The following is a 23239-nucleotide window of genomic DNA, read 5'->3' on the forward strand; positions in this document are numbered from 1 at the left end:
TTGGTTAAGTGACTTGCCCAGGGTCACACAGGTAGTGTTATGTAACTGAGGCTGGATCTGAACTCAGGTCCTCCTGAATCCAGGGCTGGTGCTCTATCCACTGTACCACCTAGCTGCCCCCATATATTCAAATTTCAAAGAAACTCTGTCCAGGAAGAAAGATGAGAGTTTTTAACCCTTTGTAGATCAGACATTTAGCAAATAGTTTTCAGAAATCATTATTCTATATCAAATTACATTTGAACGTTAGATGTTAGTGGCCACTTTTATGTTTACAGGGACTATTAACTCATATCATCCAACTATCCCTATACCTGCTGTTTCCTGTAAAGCAAGGCTGAGAGAGAATGAGCATTTTGTTGTAAAACAATAATTTCCTCTCAGTACTGTTAAAAATGTAAGAAAAAAGATTGAACTTGAAATTTTATTAGACTGCCTGATTTTCATTAGGCCCCAGATGTGTCAGTGTTTATTTTCATGACTGTTTTAGAGCCACTGGATGTTCTGCTCCAGAAGAGCTAGTTTTTCATTACTTTATGGAAGCAATTATTTCATGTATAGGACAGTTTGGGGTTTTGTTGTGGTTAGAAGGAAAGCAGAGGAGGAGAGGAAAGGTGCATGATGTAGTAGAAAAGAGCACAGGACTTGAGAGTCACAAGGCCCTTCACATTGCAACTCTCATTAATATTAACTGTGTAACTTTTGGCAAATCACTTTACCTCCACATCTTTGTAGGATCACTTTAATATGGGCAGAGTGCATTGTAAACCTTAAAAACACTGTGTAAATGTGAGTTGCTAATGTTTAGAATATAAATTCCTATTGAAGTGCAGTCATGTGACACTGACTTGGTTGCTGTTATTTATGGGAAGAAGGGAGGAAATGAATGAGTTGGGTGAAGTTTGAGTCGTAGGATTGTCTGCTTATGTGCCGTGGAGTGAGCTAGGTGCTGGGGATACAAAAACAAAGACTTAGTGGGTTTGGTGATGCATGCTTGTGGTCTCAGCTACTAGGGAAGCTGAGGCTTGAGATCAGGAATTGTGAACTACAGTGGGCTAAATGGATCTGGTGTCTGCACTAAGTCTGGCAATTGTAAGGCAAGTCCTGGTGAGGGTGAGGGAAGTGGCATCAGGTTTCTTGGGGTGAAGAGGTAAGCACGTTAGTTTCTGAACCTCTCAAGAGTGGGACCAGACTGTGATTGGCCCAAGACTTAGTCTTTTGCATGTGTCTGTGTATATATGTATATAATTAATCAGGTACTAGACTTCAGGTAGTAGACTTCTTAATGAAGGAGCCAAGTACGGATATAACTATCCACAGAATAACAACAAAGATAAAGGGGAGGGCTCTGGTGGTTGGGGGAATCAGGAAGGACTTCACGTAGAAGATGGTGCTTGAGCTTTTCTTGAAGGAAGAGTAGGATTCTAGGATGTGGAAGTGATTTTCAGGCACAGATGGCTCATGCAGAGACATGGAATCAGGAGACAGAGTGTCATGTGTGAGGAACAGTGAAGGCATGTTTGATTGGATCATTGAAGGAGATGGAACACAATGAGGCTGGAAAGATAAGTTGGGGTCTGTTTGTATGTTTTGTCCGTTTTTAAGGAGGACCAATGACATCACAAGGGTGATGCCTTGACTTGCTTGTGAATTGGATTTAAGTGAGGCAGAACTGTGCAAAGTCATCAGCCTCACTCTCTTCTCCAGAATCATGAAGTCCAGTAGCAAGACAAAAATTAAGATGATTGATGGTGGTCCAGGATTCAGTGACTAACTTTGGACTTTCTAAATTAGGTCTTTCCTAGGTCTCAGGTTGTCTGAAGCGACATCGATTAATTAATTTAGGATTAGTACTGACTGCCCTTGGGAAAAAGTCTTGTGGTGGGAAAGAGTTAACGTACATTTATTGGTAGGCAAGTTTTTTTAGAAGTAGAAGCACAATTTTATCATATGTGGATTCTAAATGTTGCTATTACTTGGAATGTGATTTTTGTTTTGTATTGACTTTGTAATATTTACTTTTATTTATTTTTGCAGAAGGAGAAAGCTTGGATAAAAGGCTCGAATCCTCATCTAATTTAAAGGCTGAAGAAGATGGAGCAGTTGCACAATTAATTGAATTATGATGGGTTTAAATTGAAGATTCGTTATAGAATAAAAAAACTGATTTGTGATCTAAATATTTTTGGGAAGCCTTAGTCCTGCAGATGGAGAAAAAAACCACTCTGGGTAACAGCACCCCAACCTTTTAGGGCAAGAGACATATATAGTATCCAGTTAGTGAATTCTTTAGTCTTTTTGAATGAAAAAATGTGTAGCTTTTTACCCATTTGTAAAAAATGGAAGTTGAAAAAAAAATACAGAATGCACAGAATGTTAGAACTTGAAAGGACTTTAGAGATCAATTTAATTTAGTCTCCTCATTTTATAGATAAGAAAACTGAGGCCCAGAGGGGTGAAGTGATTTGTTCCAGGTTACCAGAAGACATTTTGATACCATCAGTGATCAACTTGTAAAGAATGAGCTTTCCAAAGTTAAGTAACCTGTTGGCATAGATAGTAGCTTGATTGACTTTAAAGGATAAATAGCATAAGAAGGCCACTTAGAAATACTGTACTTTCCTTCTAAGAAAATAGCACTTGTGTTAGCCTTCAGTGTTACTTAAGAATATATTAAAATCACTAACAAAAATATTTGAAAATAGTGGATGACTTAGAGTATGATTGGAGAAAAAGTAAGAGCCAGATAGTGGTAAGCCTTAAATTTGCCTTCCCAAAGTGGTAATGGCAACTTATGGAGATGAAGTTAGATGGAATGAAGAATGAGTATATGGATAAAGATAGGGAAGAGGATCTCCAAATGAGAAAATGACAGAATAACAAAAGAAAGATGATGAGAAGAGATAATAGGAATGACTACCATGAACTAGAAATCTACTCAATGGGTTTAACTGGGTAGTGGACTTATTTGGTCTAATTTAGACTGGGACTATTTATTTTTTGAGTTTTGTATTTCAGCATAAAAATGTAAATAAATCATTTCACTGTTCCTCTGGTTGGTTGCATTTATACCATGAAAGTTCCCCAGACATGAAATGGGAAGTTAGTATTCACAAAAAAATTGAAAAATGTAGACATAGAATATTATGTTAGAAAAATCTGAAAAGACAAAATATGTAGTATTTAGAGTTAGTATTTAAGTTATTTTGAGCCCTTTTCACTTCAGTAAAAATTGTGCATGTTTAGCCAGAATAATTTTGTATTTAGTACATCATGATGACATTGTTAACTCAGCTTATATTTATAGCATCCCATTATTTTATTGGATGGTATAATTTTTCAGTGTAAATTCATAATTAAGTTAAACTTAATGCACAAAATAAATCGAAGAGAGGTGGAGGAGTTTATAAATCAAGTAGTGGGGTGTTTATAACTCCAGAAAGGCTTGGGAATCACAGCTTTGTGTCAAAAACTATATCCTAAGGAAACAATGCACTCAACGTTATTTTTCTGCTGATTATATGGCAGTTGTGATTAAACTGAATTAATACTTAAATATAAGTCATGGCCACATTACCAAGGAAAACAACTCTTATCAGCTTTCTTACTGGCTGCAGGAACCTGGTAAAAACTGGAAAATGAGGAAGTGTGTTTACCTAGATGGAGGGAAAAAGTATTGTATGTATGTAGTATCTGGCTTAAACTCAACACATTTAAGCATCTACTTTGCTCAGTGGGAAATACATGGCATGGTGGATAGAATTGGCCTTGGAGTGAGGAAAACCAGGGTTTAAGTCCTGCCTCTGGCACACACAAGCTATGTTACCATGAGCAGGTCACAGTTTCATGTTCTAGGCAACTCTCAGGACTAGAAGCTGCAGTGGAATTGCTAAGTGGTGATTTGCATCATTGGAAGGAGTTTCCACACCAGGAATTACCTATGAAGTCAAGTTTGGACCTAAAAAAAAATACTTCAAGGTGTTGAGGAAGATTGAAAGTTTAAATGTGATAATTTCTACCCTCACAAAGCTAACAAATGTAGTAGAAGACAAGATAAATAATAGCAATACACAGTATTACTTAAGAACATTGGTGAACTCTGAGGTCCAAGCAGGAAAGTTGTATTGACCTCATGGGAAGGCTTTATGCAAGAGAGATGTGTGGGACTCACTGTTGGAAGTGACGCAGAAGAGTCTGCTGAATCCAGGGTGGTGTGTAGAGCAGTACGCTTCTGAGGCAGCCCCAAGTGTCCAGGAACTTGCCTGCTGGTAGGAGAGATAAGAGTACAGAATAGACTAACACCATAAAAACTAGACCAGGGTAAGTGCAGTGGACAGGTGCAAATGATGTGAGTAGAGATAACGGTTGACGAAATCAGGAAAAACTTCATAGGGAAACAGGCTTAAAAAGCTGGGAAGGATTTCAGATATCAGGCTTGAGTAGGGGTGTACAAGTCACGTATTCCAAGTGTGGGGATAGTACAAGTTAGAAAGAAAGGTGGAAGTAGTTAAAAGAATGGGAGAGTAAGTTTGATTAGAACTGTGTTCTGTGTACAGGACAAACAGGTCGGAGTTTTTAAAGGACTTAAATGTTAGGCCATGGACCATGGAATTCTTTTGCAGTGGAGGTACACATCCACAGATTGTGCATAACCACAGATCTAATCCACTTGATGGTTATAGTGATTGAATTGGTATAGGGAATTTCCTGGTACAGCCTTAGCCGCTCTTCTCTGTAAGCTTACTGAGGTAAGAGTTCTAGAGGGTAGTTATTTGACCAGTCACACAGCCAGTATGTGACATAGGCCAGACTTGAACCCTGTCTTCTTGGCTTGGATGCTACACTCCCCTATTCTGTATTATTGTATTTTGATAAGTTAATTTAGTTCATCATAGAAGTTAATTTAGCTCATTACAGAAGATTATTTAGAAATTTGTTAATAATAACTACCGTTTAGATACAACCCTGTTCTTGAAAAGTTTCAATTTTTTTTATTTAAAAAAATTGTTTTTATAGCACCAACATTTTCCATTATAAACCCTCTCCTGGACCCAACCTATCAATTTGAGTAGAAGTTGGGGAATGCTGCTATTCTCCTCTCTTTTCTACTTTTTTTTTTTAAAGGCAACTGGGGTTAAGTGACTTGCCCAGGGACACACACTAGTAAGTGTCAAGTGTTTGGTCTGAGGCCGGTTTTGGACTCAAGTCCTCCTAACTTAAGGGCCAGTGCTCTATCCACTACACCACCTAGCTGCACCTTTTTTTCTACTTTCTCACCAAATGTGGTCCACCTTCTTACATGTGGGTGCTGTGTCCATAGGAATAGAATTTTTGGTGGCTTGTATTTTGTAAGATATTTTGGGGTTTGGGGCCTAGTTTTTTTATTTTTATTTCTATTTTATTATTTTCTTTTTCAAAAAGCTGGGACAATTTACGTTTTGTCCTATGCAGTTTTCATTTATGATTTCTTGAAACATAGCTCTGGAAAAAGACTTAAAAAACCCTACTGTCCTTCAAATGGAGCTACTTGAAGAAGATTTTAAACCCACATCACTCTGATTTTCATTGAATGGCCAGTAAAGCCTCCCACCAACCTTTATGACTCATTTGTTTTTTAGGTTTTGATTTCTCCTTAGAATGAGTATAAATAGCAATTATTCTCCTTTCTGTCCAGAAGTTCTAAGTGTTTTCCCCTAAATTGATAGTTTCGTGATGGTAAATTTGGCCATCTTTTATCTCAATTCTTACCTGGCCCTTAGTCACTCAATGGGCATTACTTCAGATAAACAGGCCTGGGAAAGACCTAATTTAGAAAGGTCAAGGATTTAGTTCCCTTCTAACTCTGACATTCATAATCCTATCATATTTGTATCACCTTTTAAGCCCTTTCAATTCAATAGCAACAGTTTGTTTAAACTATTAATTTGCATAAATATAATTTAAGGTGTGGAGGCCTGAGTTGGACATTTATGCAGAGTTTACTGATGCTTGTATTAAGAAAATGGATTGCTCATATAGACTACAGAACTCAAAAAGATCAATGGCTTTAAAGATATATACATATCTCGTTAAATATTTACCAATTACATGTAAAAATGTTTTAGCATTCATTTAAAAAATGATTTTTTTTGAGTTCCAAATTCCCTCCGCCTTGTCCCCCTCTGCTCCTTGAGAAGGCAATCAATTTGATATTGATTATACATGGAAAGTATACAAAACATTTCCATATTAATTGCTGGCTTTTTTTTTTTGACTCAACTAATTCCACTCCTCTTTCCTCCCATTCCAAAGGTCTACGTTTTTTTGTTTTTCAGTTTTCTTCTAGAAACCTCCTAAACTTAAAGGTAGAGAGGTGCAGTAGAACTCGCTGTCCTTGAACTTAGGGATCCGCAGCTGGTAACGTGGATACGGGGGGGAGGGGGGACGAGTCCGTGGCGTCACAAGGGCCAGCGCTGGGATCATAAAAGCTTACATGAGTCCACCCATGAACATGGGGACGTCACAGTAGACCTTGCGTGGGACGTCACGGGAAAACCCCGCGAGTGTGCTTTGGGAAAACAGGCACGTGCAGGAGCGCCGGGTGCATCTTGGCGGCTCGGGGCAGTGCTGAGAGGCAGTAGTGGGCTTGTGTTGGGGGGCACGGGCGTCCTACGACAAAAAGCCAAGCGGCAGTTAGGATCAAGAACCCCGGGTTCAGCCATCCGGCCTCTGTGTGTAGAGAAAAGTCTACCTGATTGACGAAAACCCGACAAAGAACTACAAATAAAAAGTTTGTTGTTTTTTTTTTGTTTTTTTTTTTTGTTGAAAATATTAAGCGACGAAAAGCCCCTCAAATTTTGAGGTTGGTTGTGAGTGAAACAAGCCCCCCTGGGGCTCCTAAAAAGGTTGGAAGCGAAGAAGTGTGGGGTATGCACTACCTAGCCAGCAGCATCCATAGCGTCAGCATCAGCAGCTAAAGATGCCTCAGCCAGTGAAAAAATGCATTTGCGACCTGTGCTCCTGCGGGTAAGGTTCTGCGCAGCCGCGCCCGCCCTGGGGCGGGTTGGGGCGGGCGGTGGGATGGAAGGACATTGCTTCTGGCAACTAGCTTGCTGGGAAGCAAGGAATTGGATGGAGGAGGCGGCCTGCTATGGCCAACCTTGAGACCAAGCCTGCCGGGAGTTTTAGCCTGAGAGATGTTTACGACAACAAAGCCAAAGCAATATAGCCTCTAGGGCAGTCCTATACATTCGGCACTGATGTCTGTGAAAGTATTTTATACAGCACTATAACAGGGATCGAGAATCACGCAGTCCAGCCCCGTCGTTGTTCAGATGAGGAGCTCAATGACTCGCCTAAGTCAGACTTCTAATAAACAGCAGGAGCAGTGATTGGAACCCAAGGCCCTGACTTCTGAAGTTAAGGGCCCTTCCCAGCACACCCACTCAAGTTTCCTGGCTTGGAAATGGACATAGGGATGGTGGTGATGGAGAAGGCCCTCTAATTCAGAAGTGATTTTGTGGGGATTTTTATACTTCCTATTATTTAAAATCTGCTTCTCATGAATGTCTCAGGAGAAGGATGGGTTCATTTACGATTCTTAGTCTGCTAAGGGCCATCATTACCACTTCCAGTATTTAGTGAGAACTAAAGTTCTGAAGATTTATAAGGTAAGGCTAATGCTGTATCATTTTAATGCTTTTTCTCAATTCTCATCAAATACCTCCCTAATTTCCATGCCCTTGCAGTCTGATTCATAATCACATAAGAAAACAGCATAATGGAGACAGCCCTTGGAAAAATGCTTTCCTGTGTCCTAGAGTCTTGCCCGAAGAACACCTGACTTCTTGACAGACTGGGCAGGCAGAGGCTTGGTTTATTTATGTGCATATCAGTATAATATATTAGCAGCTGGGAAAAGTTATTGTTACTGGAACGGTCACAATGATAGGGAGACTTTTAATATCTATATTTTCTAAACGGACACAAAGTAGAAACAATTGCAGTAAGAAGTGATAAAAAGTTTAAATGCTTGTTTTGCAAGTAGAAATTTGCAAATTTAGCTTTCAACATCTCCCATCTGGAAAGATTCTTGTTATGACCCTTCGAACCCCACTTCTGATTAATAACCAAACCTATGGTGAAAGAATAATGTGCCTGTAATGTTTTGAATTGAATGAAGTTACTTGCCCAAGGTTGACTATACATACAGATAGGAAATAGCAACATTAGGGCTTGAGCTCAGGAGCTTCATATTGCCTCCATGATGTCGTGGAACACGTAACTCCCTTCCCCTTTTATTCCCACTGCTATTTTCAAACCCTTATCCCTTTTTGCCTTCTAAGAGCCTCCTAACTGGTCTTCTTGCCTTCATTTCGCTTCCAATCCATCCTTCTATTGCTGCCTGAGGAATATTCCTAAAGTACTACATTGTGTCACTCTTATTCAAAAACCTCCTGTGGTTTCCCATTCCCTATTGAATAAATTATAAACTCTTGCATTCAGGAATCTAGCATTCCCAACATCCTGTTTCTAGCTAATCAACTATATGACTCTACTTCATGCTTTCTTTGAGATGCTTACTAAATTTTTATTGAATTAAAAATGAAAGAAATGTATCTCCATCATTCTTGATATAGTCTGGCACCAACCTGCTAGCAATTAAAGTGGGGCAGCTGTGACTCAGAATAGCAATGCTTCTATTCTTTGGCATTATGCTAATAATTCACATTTATATACTACTTTAAGGAATAGCAAGTTGTATGTAATAGAGGTTAGTTGTTTCACGTACTCTTTTTTTCTGTTCTAGTTAAGTGGTACAGTGGATAGAGTGTTAGGTGTGAAATTAGAAACACCTGAGTTCAAATTTGGCCTCAGATGCTTACAAGCTGTGTGACTCTGGGAAACTCTGTTTGCCTCAGTTTCCTCCTTTGTAAAATGGGGATAATAATAGCACCTACCTACCAGATTGTTGTGAGGATCAAATGAGATAATAATTGTAAAATGCTTACTATAGTGCCTGGCATTATAGTAAGCACTACATAAATATTAGATATCATCATCATCATTGTTTTGTCTATATAAATGGTCATTTTAGTGTTTGCTAAGTTCAGAATAGAAATAGGCATATTTGTCTCATATATTACTATAAAGTTTGCAAGACACTTTTCTCAACTATCTTGTGAAGTAGGTTATACTACACCAGTAAGTATTAATGCCCCCAATTAATGGATGAGGAAACTGAGGCTCTTTATCGTTATCATCTGATATATTTACTGTAAACACTTTCTCTCCAACATATTATTTTTTTTTCATTTTAGAGATAATGCATTTGGTCATGTGCATCTAAAATTTTTATATGATCAAACTCATTGATTTCATTGCTAATGATTTCTTCTGTTTGATTAAGAACAGTCTCTTCTCTCCATCACTGTCTGCCTCTTGGCAGATGACCTCTCTTTGTACTTACAGAGAAAACTGAGGTCATCAGGTGTGAACTTCCCCATCTTTTCTCTTTTCTATCTGCTTCTACATAGTCTATTTCTCCTTCTACTCTTCATTTTTTCTCCCATCTCAGAGGAAGACAAATCTCTCTTGATTCTTAAGGTTAATCTAGCCGTCTTCCAATACCCTTGACACCCCACACCACTCACCTGAGGCTTGCTTCCAATTATACCATGTTTGCCAAAAATAACAAAAGTCAAGCCCTTTCCCAAGAAATTTATATTCTAATAGAGAGAGGCAACACATATGGAAAGTGAGTTTTTGTCCCAAGAGTCACAGGAATCATGAATGCTATCATACAATAGTATATTGTCATGCTATTTTCAGAAGCTGCGGTAGTGTTGATTGTGTAGAGCAAGAGAAGATACGGGGCATGTGTGTGCATGGAACCTGGATCAGATGGCAAAATATCTGAAAGTATCTGAGGTGGATGGATATGAACTATATATATAAATAGACACATATGTATACACACACACACACACACATATATAATGTATGTATATATACACACGCATATACATATACATATATACATATATATATATATATGCTGGGTGGAATAACTTATTCAGGTAGGGAGGGAGAGCATAGTATCTGCTGTGAAAGTGGCTTTTCCAAGTGGAGAATAGGACTGAATCAGTGAATGAGAATTTCTTGCTCTTCAGGGTGGCAAAATGATAGAATGAACTCTGAAGATAACTTATAGATCATAATCAGAGTGCTTGGGTATCCTGGTGTAATTTAGACATTGATTTTTCAGGCCAGGGAGCCTGAAGGCCGCTTAAGATCTAGGATTCTGTTATTTTGAGGTCTTAGGCCTGAGAGAAGATTGGGTGGGATGGCAATTGGCAAAGGTTATGGACGGGTAAGTGTGAAGAAGGGAACAAAAGAAGAACTGGAAAAAAGAACTCTGGTCTTTTGAGTCTGAAGTACTGGGTTTAGATCTGTTTGGCCTGAGTTCTAGATCTGTCACTCAGCATCTGAGAAAGGGTCATCTGTTTTCTGGGTATCATTTTCTTCTGTAAAATGAGATGTTTAGGATAAATGATCTCTGAGGTCTCTTCATCTCTGGCATTTTATTATTCTAAACTTCTGCAGGGATTACTGAGTTGGCAAAGAACTACTATTATGTAAGATTGGATGAAATCACTCAATGTGTGAGATGCTGGGACTGTGCTGTTTTTCATCTTTGTTTCCAATTTAACCACAGTGATTAGCACACGGGAAGCACCTAATACATTTTTGTTGTTGAATTTAATAAAATTCAGTGCCAGACCTGGAGAAAAGTGTCAAAAAAAGGTGGGATGGGGGTGGGGGAGAGAGAGAGACAGACAGACAGACAGACAGACAGACAGACACACACACACACACACACACACACAGTTTCAAACAAAAACTTTGCTTCATTTTGGCCAGAAGATGGCAGCATGCTACTGATGATTTGCCTTGTGCTACGGGTTGTCAGAGGTAACAAAACAAAACCCTGCAGTTAAATGGTTCCCTGTCGTGTTATTTCTCACATCTCAGCTTTGCTAGGCAAGTGAAAGGAGTCATTTGGTATCTCTTTCATGCTAAATAGAGTTCAATAAGTGGGGTAGTTTGTGGAGTAAATCACAAAATACTAATGATTCTAAAGAATCTAATAAATCACAAAGTTTCCAAACTTTTTGTTATTGAGTTGTTTCAGTTGTGTCTGACTCTTCTGGATCCTATCTGGGGTTTTCTTGGCAAAGATACTGGAGTGGTTTGCCATTTCCTTCTCCATCTTATTTTACAGATGAGGAAACTGAGGCAAACAGGGTTAAGTGACTTGTCCAGTGTCACATAGCCAGTAAGTATCTAAGGCCAAATTTGAACTCAGATCTTCCTGACTCCAGCCTCAACACTCAATGTCAAATGATGATATAAAGCACCCTTATCACAAGAGTTATAATGACACATTTTATAGCATTTTTGATTATATTGCATTTTTATAGTCATTATTTCATGAAAACATCATTATATAGGCTGTGTAAATACTCAGGAAACTGAAGCTCACTTACCATTAGGTAAGTGAATTAATTGTTCAGAGTCATACAGATTAAGGGCATCTAGGTGGTACAGTACCTGGAGTCAGGAAGATCTGAGTTCAAATTCGGCCTCAGATGCTTACTACTTGTGTGACCCTGGGCAAGTCACTTAACCCTCTTTGCCTCAGTTTCCTTATCTGTCAAATGAGCTGGAGAAGGAAATGGCAAACCGCTCCAGTATCTTTGCCAAGAAAACCCCAAACAGGGTCCAGAAGAGTCAGACACAACTGAAATGACTAAAACAACAACAACATGTAGGTTAGTGGCTAATTTTGGACTTGCTCCCCAGCTAGGTCTTATGACTTCAATTCTGTTTTTTTTCTTACTGTAAATCAGAATACATTGAAGTTAGCCATTATTACTTACTTGTCCACTTTTTTTTTTTTTGGCAATTGGGGTTAAGTGACTTGCCCAGGGTCACACAGCTAGTAAGTGTCAAGTGTTTGGTCTGAGGCCGTATTTGTACTCAGGTCCTCCTGACTTCAGGGCTGGTGCTCAATCCACTGTGCCACCTACCTGCCCCTCCCCCCCTTTTTAAGAAGCTACCTGGTATATGTGAGTTTTCAGTCCTGTGTGAGGTTGTTCTTTCCTAACTCAAAGTCTACATTTACATTGTATATCGTAATGGTACTGTTAATAATACTAATTAGTCAGTAGACATATTAAAAATATCTACTATGTGTTAGACTCTTTGCTAACAACTGGATATAAAAAGACAAAAATAGTTGTAGGAGCTTACATTCTATTGGGGGGAGACTCCATGAACCCATATAAGCATATACAAGTAAATACAAGATAGTTTAGGGCACTAGTAGTTGTAGGGATCAGGAAAGGCTTCATGTAGAGAATGTGCTTGAGAGCTTGTAGTAAGTAATGGATTCCACAAGGTGTCAGTGAGGAGGGAGTGCATTCCAGGCATAGGAATGACCAATGGAAAAATATGGAGATAGGAGATGGAATTCTGTGTGTGAGGAATAGCAAGAAGGCTCATGTGGCTGTACCAAAGACTACAGGAAGTTGGGGAATGTGAGGCTGGAAAAAGATAGTTTGGATACAGGTTGTGAAAGGCATTTAAAAGTCAAACAGAAGTTTATATTGTATCTTAGAGAGAATAGGGAGCCACAGCAGTGTATTGAGTAAGAGAGTAACATGGTCAGATTTCCAGTTAATGGAAATGACTTTTGAGGGGTAAAGATGAATGGAAAATTCTTTTAATGACCTCAAACTTCTTCCTGAAAAGAAGACCCTTAAAAACATCACTGTTCCTTGGGAAATATTGTAGAGTAACAAGTCAACAATTTCCAAGTAATTGAAGATCACCCAAAGGGCAAGGAGAGGCACATGATGGATGAGAATAGACTGCAACACATTACAAGTGAGGAATTGTTGTGGAGAAGAGATATCGTAAAGGATGTCAACAGAGAACTATATGGGCAGTAAAATCACTTTGTCAGCTGTGTGGAGGATGGATTGGAGAGACAGGAGAGATTTGAGGCAGAGGGACCAATTAGGAGACCATTGTCATAGTCTAGGTGATAGTGCTACAAACCTGAATAAACTAAAGTGGTGCTTATGTGAGTCATGGAGATGGTTGCAAGAGATGTTGTGGAAATAGAAAGGGAAGGAGTAGAAGAGGAAGTGAGGACTCAAGAGTGATGTTGAGAATATGGCCTTGGGAAACTGGGAGGGTGGTGGTATCCTTCACAGAAATAGGGAAAAAGCCTCCTGTTCTTAGAGTGCTTTCTCCTTTTCTAAGCATACTCATAGATATTATTTAACTGAACTTTCTCTGTTAAGTGGGGAGGGAGCATCACCTGCTACTTCAACAATTTAATTCCCTGATGTTAGTCTTTTTCCCCGTTCTCTGAGATATGTTTCATATCTACGATTTCTATCTAAAATGTCTACATTTTAAACAAGGCAAACTTTGTTAATCATAGGAGAAACCAAGTCATTTAGTTCAATCTGCCCATTTCACAGATGAAGAATCACACCTGGGGAAGGTAAATGATTTTTCCAAGGTCACACAACTGGTAAGTAGAGGAGCCAAGATTCAAACTCAGATTTTTGACTCCACAATTAGCATTCTTTCTTCTACATCATGTAGCCTCTCATAGGGTCCATTCCTAGCTCCCCCACTTACTAGCAGTGTGATCTTGGACCATTCACTTAAACATTCTGAGCCTCTGTGGCCTCATCTGTAGATTAGGGATAATGATACATCTCCAGTCTTCTTACAAGGTTTCTTAGAATCAAATACAATGTAGCCTGGTATCTGAGGTTTTGCAGATTTTGTTTGGCTAAAGGTGGAAAAAGATTCACGTATTGAACTGCAACGGGAAGGGCAAAGGGTCTTCACTCCCTCTTCTCTGAGACCCCACTCTTGGAATGTGGGAATTGCCAATCTCCTTCTCCTGCTGGGCAAGACTTACTCTCTAATAGCTGTCTTTGGCTCCAATTCTATAGAGGGGTTCTTGGCAGCATGCATGGAAGGGAACAATGGGAAAGTGACCGCCCCTCCCCTCCATCAGACCACTAAACTTTTTTTTTCCTAATAGGGAAGAGGGCTGGATCCACATTACTTGATTATTCTCTGCTTTTGCAAAGTTTATAAAATATAACAATAATACAAAAGATTCCCTGTTATATAGCTTAGGAACCCCTACTAAAGAGAAAATCTGAATGATTTAGAGAGAAAATACTGGCTTCTTCGTACTGCCTTCACTTTTCTCTGTATCTTTACTCTCACTGCCCCATTTCTCCTTGCAGCTCCTTTTTTACTAATGGTGAAGCACATAGATCAAAAGTGGTTGTTAAAAGAAATCCGGTTAGGGTCTTGCCCTGGTCACATAAGGGGAAACCCAGGGAAATAAGACAAAGGAGCTGATAACCACAGGTAACGTGCAGTTGGAGTGTGTCTGGCCTGGATTCAAACCGTGGGCTGCTTTTCATAGACGTGAGTAAGCAACTTCCATATTAGGGCAAAAGTAGTTTGATTAGTACGTGCAATTATGAGAAGAAAGGATGAGTGCTGCTTCAGCTCCTCCCTAAGTATTTTGATGGGTACATGCAATTATGAGGAGATGGGATTAGTGCAGCCTCAGCTCCTCCCTCATTATAGTATCATGGGGAGATAGGATTAGTGAGCATGGCATTTCCATCTCATGCGGGCTAGCTGCCATGTACTCTAAAGTCTAAACAAGGTTTTAAAATGAAGTCACTCAGACTGACTCAGCACAAGTAGCTGACTTTGCACACAGCTATCATCAATCACATTTTTATCTTGAGTAAGTTGGCATAGGGTACTGATTAAAAACAAAATTTATCCAAAATTTAAAGAATACAAAAAATTTGGATTTGACATCTGTAGAGGGGTGGTGGGTGGGGCTGCTTAGAAGAGTCATGGCATGAACCATCCTTTAACAGAGAAAAATTCTGTTAAGAATTGGTACAATGTAGCCACACCCTTTCTTGGGGTTGTTAGCCTGGGGCTGAGGATAGTAGTGAATGCAATTATTCAAATCCTGGCAATGCCGGCCACCTTTATGCTTTCCTGGCTCTCTCCTGTGGTCCACCTCTGTTCCCCCACTCTTTCTCCAAATGCCCTACTGAACTTCTCTCAATTGAATACTCTGCCTTTTTGTTCACCCCTGTGTCCCATGATTTGGCACCACTTCCTGTGCTGGTGCTTCTGCTTTGAACAAAGAGAAACATTAATGTTTCTTTAATACTTACTTGGTTCCCACATCTCCCAAGGGTCCCTACAACCAGGTGCTGAGCACTTTCTTTTTGTCCATAGGGAGGGAAGAAGGGAGAGAGAGAGTGTGAGAGAGAGCATAGTAACAAATGGGAATCTAGGAAGGCTTAACAAAGAGGTGGGTACCCGAGTTGTTGTTTTTTGAAATTTTATTTTTATTTTTATTTTATTTATTTATTTTTTTGGATGAGGCAGTCGGGATTAAGTGACTTGCCCAGGGTCACCCAGCTAGTAGGTGTTATGTGTCTGAGGCTGGATTTGAACTCAGGTCCTCCTGACTCCAAGGCCAGTACTCTATCCACTGTGTCACTTAGCTGCTCCTAAATTTTATTTTTTAGAATTAATTTATTTTAAACTTAAATACACAATAAGAAAAGAAAAAGAAACATAAACTTAAGTACAAAATAAGAAAAAAAAGAAAAAAGCATTGTTGTGAGCACAGCAGAATGTAAGAAGATTCAAAATATACAACAATAAATTTCCATTTCAAAAAAGCTTATATAATAAATTCTACACATTGGGTTCAAAGCTCTCCATCTTTTCTTTGCTTCCTTGTAAGTTTTTTTTGTTCTCTGCTTGCACTTTTTACTTTTTTTCTCCCTTCTTCCTCCCCTAGAAGGTACAATTAAGTGCAGATGTGTACACGTGTGCACACACACACACACACCCACACACCTGACTTATAAGGTATTATATGGCATCAATAATTTAGGTCATTTCTGTCCTTGGCCCTTTTTCTAAAGACTGTTCTGTCTGGGTAGTCTTAGAAATAGCGGTCTGGTAGCAGCTAGGTATACACCAATAGCTTACATCATTTAACACGATAAGGTCAGAATGAATACATGGCCTAGAAATAAAAGGAGATATCATAAGTAAACTAGAGGAGTATGGAACATATTACCTAATAGATTTATGAATAAAAGAAGAATTTATAAATAAAAAAGCGATAGAGAGCATTGTGGAATGTAAAATGGATAACTTTGATTATGTTAAATTAAAAAGGGTTTGTACAAATAAAATCAATGTAATTAAGATCAGAAGGAAAGTAAAAAATTAGGGGGAAATTTAAAGATGGTTTCTCAGATAAAGGCCTTATATCTCAAATATATAGAGAACTGAGTCAAAACTGTAAGAATATGAATCTTTCCTAATGAATAAATAGTCAAAGGATATGAACAGGCAGTTTTTGGAAGAAAAAATCAAAGTTATATATAGTCATATGAAAAAATGTTCTAAATCATTATTGGTTAGAGAAATGCAAATCAAAACGACTTTAAAGTACCCTCTCATACCTATCAGATTAGCTAAAATGATAGAAGGGGAAAATGACATGCTGGAAGGGATGTGAAAAAATTGTGAACTGATCCAACCATTTTGGAGAGCAATTTGGAATTTTGCCCAAATTTTGCCCAAAGAGTTATAAAATATAAAATCATGTATACCCGTTAGCCCAGCAATACTGTTACACATTTTAAAACATTTATAGTGGCTCTCTTTGTGGTGGCAAAGAACTTGAAACTGATTGGTTGCCCATCAGTTGGGGAACAGCTGAATAAGTTGTGGTATATGATTGTGATGGAATACTGTTGTGCTGTAAGAATAGAGGAGGAGGATAGTTTTAGAAAAACATGGAAAGACATGCACAAAATTGTGCAGAGTGAAATGAGCAGAACCAAAGGAACATTGTATATAGTAACAGCAATATTGTTTGAAGGGTAAATGTGAACGATTAAAGCTATTCTGAGTTATGTGAATATTCCTATCAACTGCAAAGGACTTATAAAGGAGAATGCTATCTACCTCCAGAGAAAGAAATGATATATGGAAATATGTATTGTATAGTTCCACATATATATCCATATCAAATGTTGGCCTCCTCTAATGTGGGACTGGGAGGAAGGGCAACAACTTGGAACTCAAAATGTGACCAAAAAATTTTTTAAAAAATGATGTTACACAATATTATATTGATTCTCTTATTATCTTTTGAGGCAGTATGGTTCAGTGGTAAGAACGCTGACTCTGGAGTAAGAGGACCTGAGTCCATAATCCTACCTTTGATGCTAACTTTCTGTGTTGCTCTGGGCAAGTCACTTAGATTTCTTCGCCTCAGGTTCTTCACCTATGAAATGAAGAGATTAGATCAGGTAGCCTTGGCAGCCCCTTCCAGTTCTAGATCTATGCTATGAACATGATAAGTGCATTAGGGAAGTACGAATCAAAGTTCTATGACATCCTAGACAGACGGATGAGGTAGAGAAAAACTGTAGGGTAGAGACTGGAAATTGTGTAACTAGTGCTAAAAATATACTAGATATAAGAAAATAGGACACGTACCCAAACAGTGGCTCACAGAGTGAAACATGGGTGCATATAAGAAGTGCAAACCAAGTGCTTTTTTGTAGAGAAGAATCATTACTGACTGGGGGAAATCAAAGAAGGCTTCGTGGAATAATGGCATTTGAGCTCACCCTTCAAAGGTGATTAGGAATTCAATAGACCAAGAAAGAGGGCAAGGACCACCAAGGTATAAAAGAACTGTGAGCAAGAGCCGAATTTTGTTTGACAAATTGATTAGGTGTGTACATGGGGTGGCAAATAGCATAGTTTGGCTTTAGTGATGATACAGTAGAAGGGAAATCAAGCATCTATTAACTGTTTACTTTTTATCAGGTAGAGACAGCTAGATGGCTCAGTGGATAGAGCACTGGGCCCACAGTCAAGAAGACCTAAGTTCAGATCTGGCCTCAAACACGTAATAGATGTGTGACCTTAGGCAAGTCATTAACCTCTGTTTGCCTTAATCCATTGGAGGAGGAATGGCAGACCACTCCAGTATCTTTGCCAAGAAAACCCCACGGCTAGTAATGTCATCCTATGGTCCACAAGGTCACAAAGAGTCAACATGACTGAACAACAACAAGTGGGTCAGGTACCAGACTAAGCACTGAAAATACTAAATAGAAGCAAAAAAGAATGACAACACTAGCCCTCAAGGGCTTACAGTCTAATGGGGGAAGACAACACATAGAAGAGGGGATAGGTGAAGAGAGGGAGAAGGGAGGAGCATGGTGGAGAAAGAAGACTGGACTATCAGTAATAAGGCACAAAAAAGAGTGAAGGAGGGAGTATGTATGGCTAGCCTGGGACCTTCCTTAAAATGGAGGTTCTGGGAGGGGTTGACCAGTTAGAGGAAGGGGCTGCAGGTGGGGAAGGATCTTCTAGGCTGAGAAAGTTTCTGGCACTCGGTGGAGAAAGAAGTCTGGAGAGTCAGGAGTGGCCCTTGGAGAGGAGTTAAGGAGAAGGGAATATATTATGATATAAGGCTTGAAAAATAGGGTAATACTAGAATGTAAAGGTCTGGCCAAGGAGTTTGAACTTTATTCAGTAAGCAGTATGGAGCCATTGGAATATTTTAAACACAGTAGTGCCATGAGTCAGATCTATGCACAATAAAGAGAGACCTTTATTATTAGGTATCATTTTGTTATTTGTGTATGTGTTCTATATTTTGATGAGATGGTTTGCTCCATGAGTGCAGGGATCAGACCTGGTGGTCTCATTCAGTCATTCAACAAACATTTATTAAACATCTGCTCTTTTTAGTCACTGCTGAGCATTGGGGGAGATATATTTAGCCAACACCCAGTCCCCACATTCAAGGAACTTACAATCACATAGGGGATAAAACACAAGTGCAGATAGCTATAATAAGCAATTATGTGATAAGTGCATTAGAGAGGCACACAACAAGCTAAATGATGTTTAAGATCTGGGACTTGTTGGAAGTGGGGGCCTATGGGGATATGGGGCTTCAGTCATGTCATGAAACTAGCTAGTATTTAGTAAATGTTTATTGAAGTTATGACTACTCCTATTTCTATATTACTATCAAGAATTTAAAATATTTATTTGCAAAAACCCTGTTAAGTGGGTAGTATAAATATTACAAAATTTACAGATGAGGAAACTGAGGCCCAGAGGGATTAAATGACTTGCTCAGGGTTACATGGTATACAGTGGAGCTGTCATTTGGATTAGTTTCTTTTCTCTCCAAATCCCACTTACACAGACAATGCTGACTCTCTTAAAAAATTTGAACTTGAAGTTGCTATAGTTAATGAAGTAATCGATATAGCAGTAACTTTTACATCCGATCATTTTTGTGGCTTGCAAAACATATATATATTTTTTCTATTTAAGTGATACAGGAAATTCCAGTGCTGATTAATGTGTCATTAAATGTTTATATTGCACTGGCAGTGTGCTCAGCAGTTTATAAAAAAGTGAGTTCCTTAGAAGACTCCCAGAGTTGAAAAGGATGTGGATTTGGCCCTTGAACAGTGCACAGGGAGAAAGGTGATCTCTTGGACAAGCCATATATCTGCAACTTAAATCAGTTCTGTTAACCAGGGAGAAACTTGTTATTTTAATTTTGGAAAATATTTTCTTCACATTGATGGAAATTTCCTTAACCTTAGATTTTTATTTTCTTAGAGTCTTAGTAACAAATTGAAAGGCAGGGAAAAAAGAAGCTCTGGTCTGATATGATGTGTTTTTGTGTAGAATTCTTATTTTTAATTTAAAAAATATACTTCATAAATCCTGTTGGAGAAAAGAAACTGCATGGAACAACTTTGAGAGATACTTTATAGTATCTTCTTATCTTGATTCTTAGGAGAACACAGGTCTGAAGTTAAACAAACAAACAAACAAACAAACAAACCAAAAACCCCTACCACCTATGTTCTCTTCAGACCTTCAGTGTTCTTGATCGCCATTTTTTTGTGTTAAGCAACAATGTGTGCATGTCTTTTTTAAGCATTTAAAACATGACATGTTTTGGAATTGGCAAAGTGTTCATGTTTAGAATTTAACCATCTGTTTACACACCTTCCATCTTACAGAAAGAGAATAAGACAAGACAGTCTGTGTAATTTGCCAAATCCCAATTTAATATCAAATTACACCAACAGAAGAATGAGACAAACTATATATATTTTACTTTAAGAATTTGTAATTTTTTCAGTGTGGGCACTCCCTCTGCCAGGGCAGATCCAAGCCTCCCTGCAACTTATCTGATGGTCTTGGAGGGTTGTTGTGGCCCTAGAATTAATTGTTCTGAGGCCAACCTGAATTTAGCCAGGCTGTCCTTGGGCAACAGGTAGTCTGTCATTGGGTCTTTATTTAAAAAGCTGAATCTTCACCAGCCCTGGAGTCAGGAGGACCTGAGTTTAAATCCAGTCTCAGACCAGACACTTGACACTTACTAGCTGTGTGACCCTGGGCAAGTCACTTAACCACAATTGCCTAAAAAAAAAATAAGGTAAAAAGCTGAATCTACCTTAGTTTATATTGTTCTGACACAGCCTTTGAGACCTCATAGAGACTTGCATATCATGATGAAGCATCAAAGGAAGGATCTAGGGGAGGAATACTGATTATAAAAGTATTATGCCAGGTGTCTTGGAAAACAGTAGTAGACGTGCTTCCTCGCCTCGATGAGCTTTTAATCTACTCTAACAAATAAGATAATATACATTATATATGTGTGTGTGTATGTATGTATCTATGTGTATATATATATATGTTATACATATATTTCTATATTCCACTGTTTCCCTCCCCAAATAATATTGCCTTAATAATAAGTATGCATAGTCTTATGTTAAATGATGAGTGTTAAGTGGTTAGAATAGAAAAGAGGTGCTTTAAAAGTTAAGAAAAGAGGTAGACAAGGAAGATTTCACAGAAGAGGTCATATTTTAGCTGAGCTTTGAACAGTGTCTGAGACGAGTTCTTACCCTGGGGTCTGTGATGAATTTCTTTTTGTAATATTTTGATAACCTATAAATTTAAATATAATTGGATTCTTTTGTAATTATACATACATACATACATATATAAATAATTTTGTGGTTTTAAAAACATTCAGAGAAGGAGTTGATAGGCTCATCGAACTGCCAAAGAGGTCCATGACACATAAAAAGGTAACTACCTAGTGTAAGATTTTCTTATACTAAAAGAAAGAAAGTAGGACATTTCAGGTGTGTGTGTGAGTGTGTGCATGTGTGTGTGTGAGAGAGAGAGAGAGAAATGGAGTCAGCAAAGGCTTGTAAGTAGAAACACGTAAAGTGTGTTTAGAAGATGAGAAATTGGTCAGGTTAGTATTAATGATGGTACTAGCTATAAATTATAAGGTCTAAAAGCGTATTACAAATATTGCCTCATTTAATCCTCACAGCAAACTGTGTAATGTGGGTCCTGTTATTCCCTTTTTACAGATGAAAAAAGTGGGACTAGGCTTAGAGGTTAAATGATTTGCCCAGGTCACCCAGCTAGTTGGGTTGGAGGCAGGAGAGGAACCTCTGAGAGATGAAGTGAGTGGTTGTCTTGGAAAACAGTAGTAGATGTGCTAATTAGGTGGCAGAAGTGGTACTAGAACCTAAGTTTTCTGAATCTGGAGTCCTCGTTCGTTGCTCTTTGTACTTCTTCTATACCACTCTACTCTGTTTTGGAAGGTTGACTTTTCTTAAAGCCGTTTGCACTGGTAGAGCATTTCCCAATTGCTATAATGTAACGAGTTGACATTGGGGCATGAGAACAGTAGTATATTCTCTTTTTTATTTATAAAATATCTCAGAAGAAAAGTCAGAGCCTACCTAGATGGCTCCAGAGGTCCTTCCTACCCTACTGAGATTCTATGATTCTAGAGAGAGAATTTGTTTTTTCATGTGGTCATTGACCTGGAAAGGCTGTTACGGATTTTAATTCAGAGAACAGTGGGCTCACATCACATGAAGAAATGAGTGGAGAGCTATAATCCATATGTGACTAAAACTAAGTAGGTTAAGTGCTTCCTTAAGGTATTCATGGGTAAAGTGAAAAAGCTTACATAGAAAGTACTTCCTTAGTACCTGGGCTCAGTGTTGTTGCAGAATTTGTCTGCAAAATATTTTGTCATTTTGCTTTAGCCTTGAAAAGTGTTCCTTCTTAGGGTCCTATGAACATCTATAATTTCAAAACTATAAGTATTTGTTTAGTGCCTTCTATTATATGCTAGGCATTGGGGATACATAGATAAGTAAGCAGAAATATATACAAAAGCAGTGTGTAATTTATACCACTGGAATATGGTTGATTGTTTCAAGTGTGCTGTCCTCATGTCTCAAAATCATCAAAACTACTAGTATTTGAAAAGACTTTGTGATACCGTTCTTTGGTTGGTTATTTTAGTCATTTGAGTTGGTTGGTCAATAAGCATTTGCTAAGTACCTGTGAAATGCCAGGCACTGTGCAAAGTGCTAGGGCTACATAGAAAGGCGAAAGACTGTTCCGGTTCTCAAAGAGCTCCTAATCTAATGAGGAAGAGACAAGATGAAAATAACTACATATGAGCCAGATATCTACAGAGTAAATTGGCGATGATCAGCAGACACACAGTACTAGCATTAAGAGGTATCAGGAAAAGCTTTTGTAGAAGGTGGAATTTTAGCTAGGACCTGAAGGTAGCCAGGGACATCAAGAGCAGAGATGAAGAGTAAGAGAATTCCAGGCGTGGGGGACAGCCAGTGAGCATGCCTCAAGAGTAGGGGTGTCTTGTTCAAGAAACAACATGAAGGTCAGAGTTACTAGATCACAGAGTACAAAGAGGTATGGGGGTATATAAAGTGTAAGAAGACTGGAAAAGTAGGGGGAGGTTTTGAAGCACTTTGAATGCTAGAGCATTTTGTATTTGATTTTAGAGGTGATAGAGAAACATTAGAGTTTATTGAGCTTAGTGAAAAGAAAATGTTTAACTTGCATTAGACTCAAGCAACAAATTATGACTTACTAAATATGGAATTGAATAAGAATTATTATAATAGTAACTTTTGTAGAAGAGGCCATGAGAGAAAAAGATCTTAGAATAATAGACCTGTGAATG

At 38.5% G+C, this 23239-nt stretch overlaps 1 protein-coding gene across 2 annotated transcripts in view; it reads left to right on the forward strand.

The window, feature by feature from the left end:
* HAUS6 (HAUS augmin like complex subunit 6) overlaps nucleotides 1-3049 on the forward strand; it is a 41643-nt gene extending 38594 nt beyond the window's left edge. For both annotated transcript variants that reach the window (XM_027863140.1, XM_027863141.1), the window contains one exon: nucleotides 2038-3049. In XM_027863140.1, coding sequence (XP_027718941.1) covers nucleotides 2038-2126 — 89 coding nt within the window. In that variant the 3' untranslated portion in view covers nucleotides 2127-3049. The remainder of the gene's footprint in view (nucleotides 1-2037) is intronic.
* The last annotated feature ends 20190 nt before the right edge of the window (nucleotides 3050-23239 follow it).

The sequence above is a fragment of the Vombatus ursinus genome, unplaced genomic scaffold (assembly GCF_900497805.2).
Source record: "Vombatus ursinus unplaced genomic scaffold, bare-nosed wombat genome assembly UNPS02014770.1, whole genome shotgun sequence".
In the NCBI taxonomy this organism is placed as follows: domain Eukaryota; kingdom Metazoa; phylum Chordata; class Mammalia; order Diprotodontia; family Vombatidae; genus Vombatus; species Vombatus ursinus.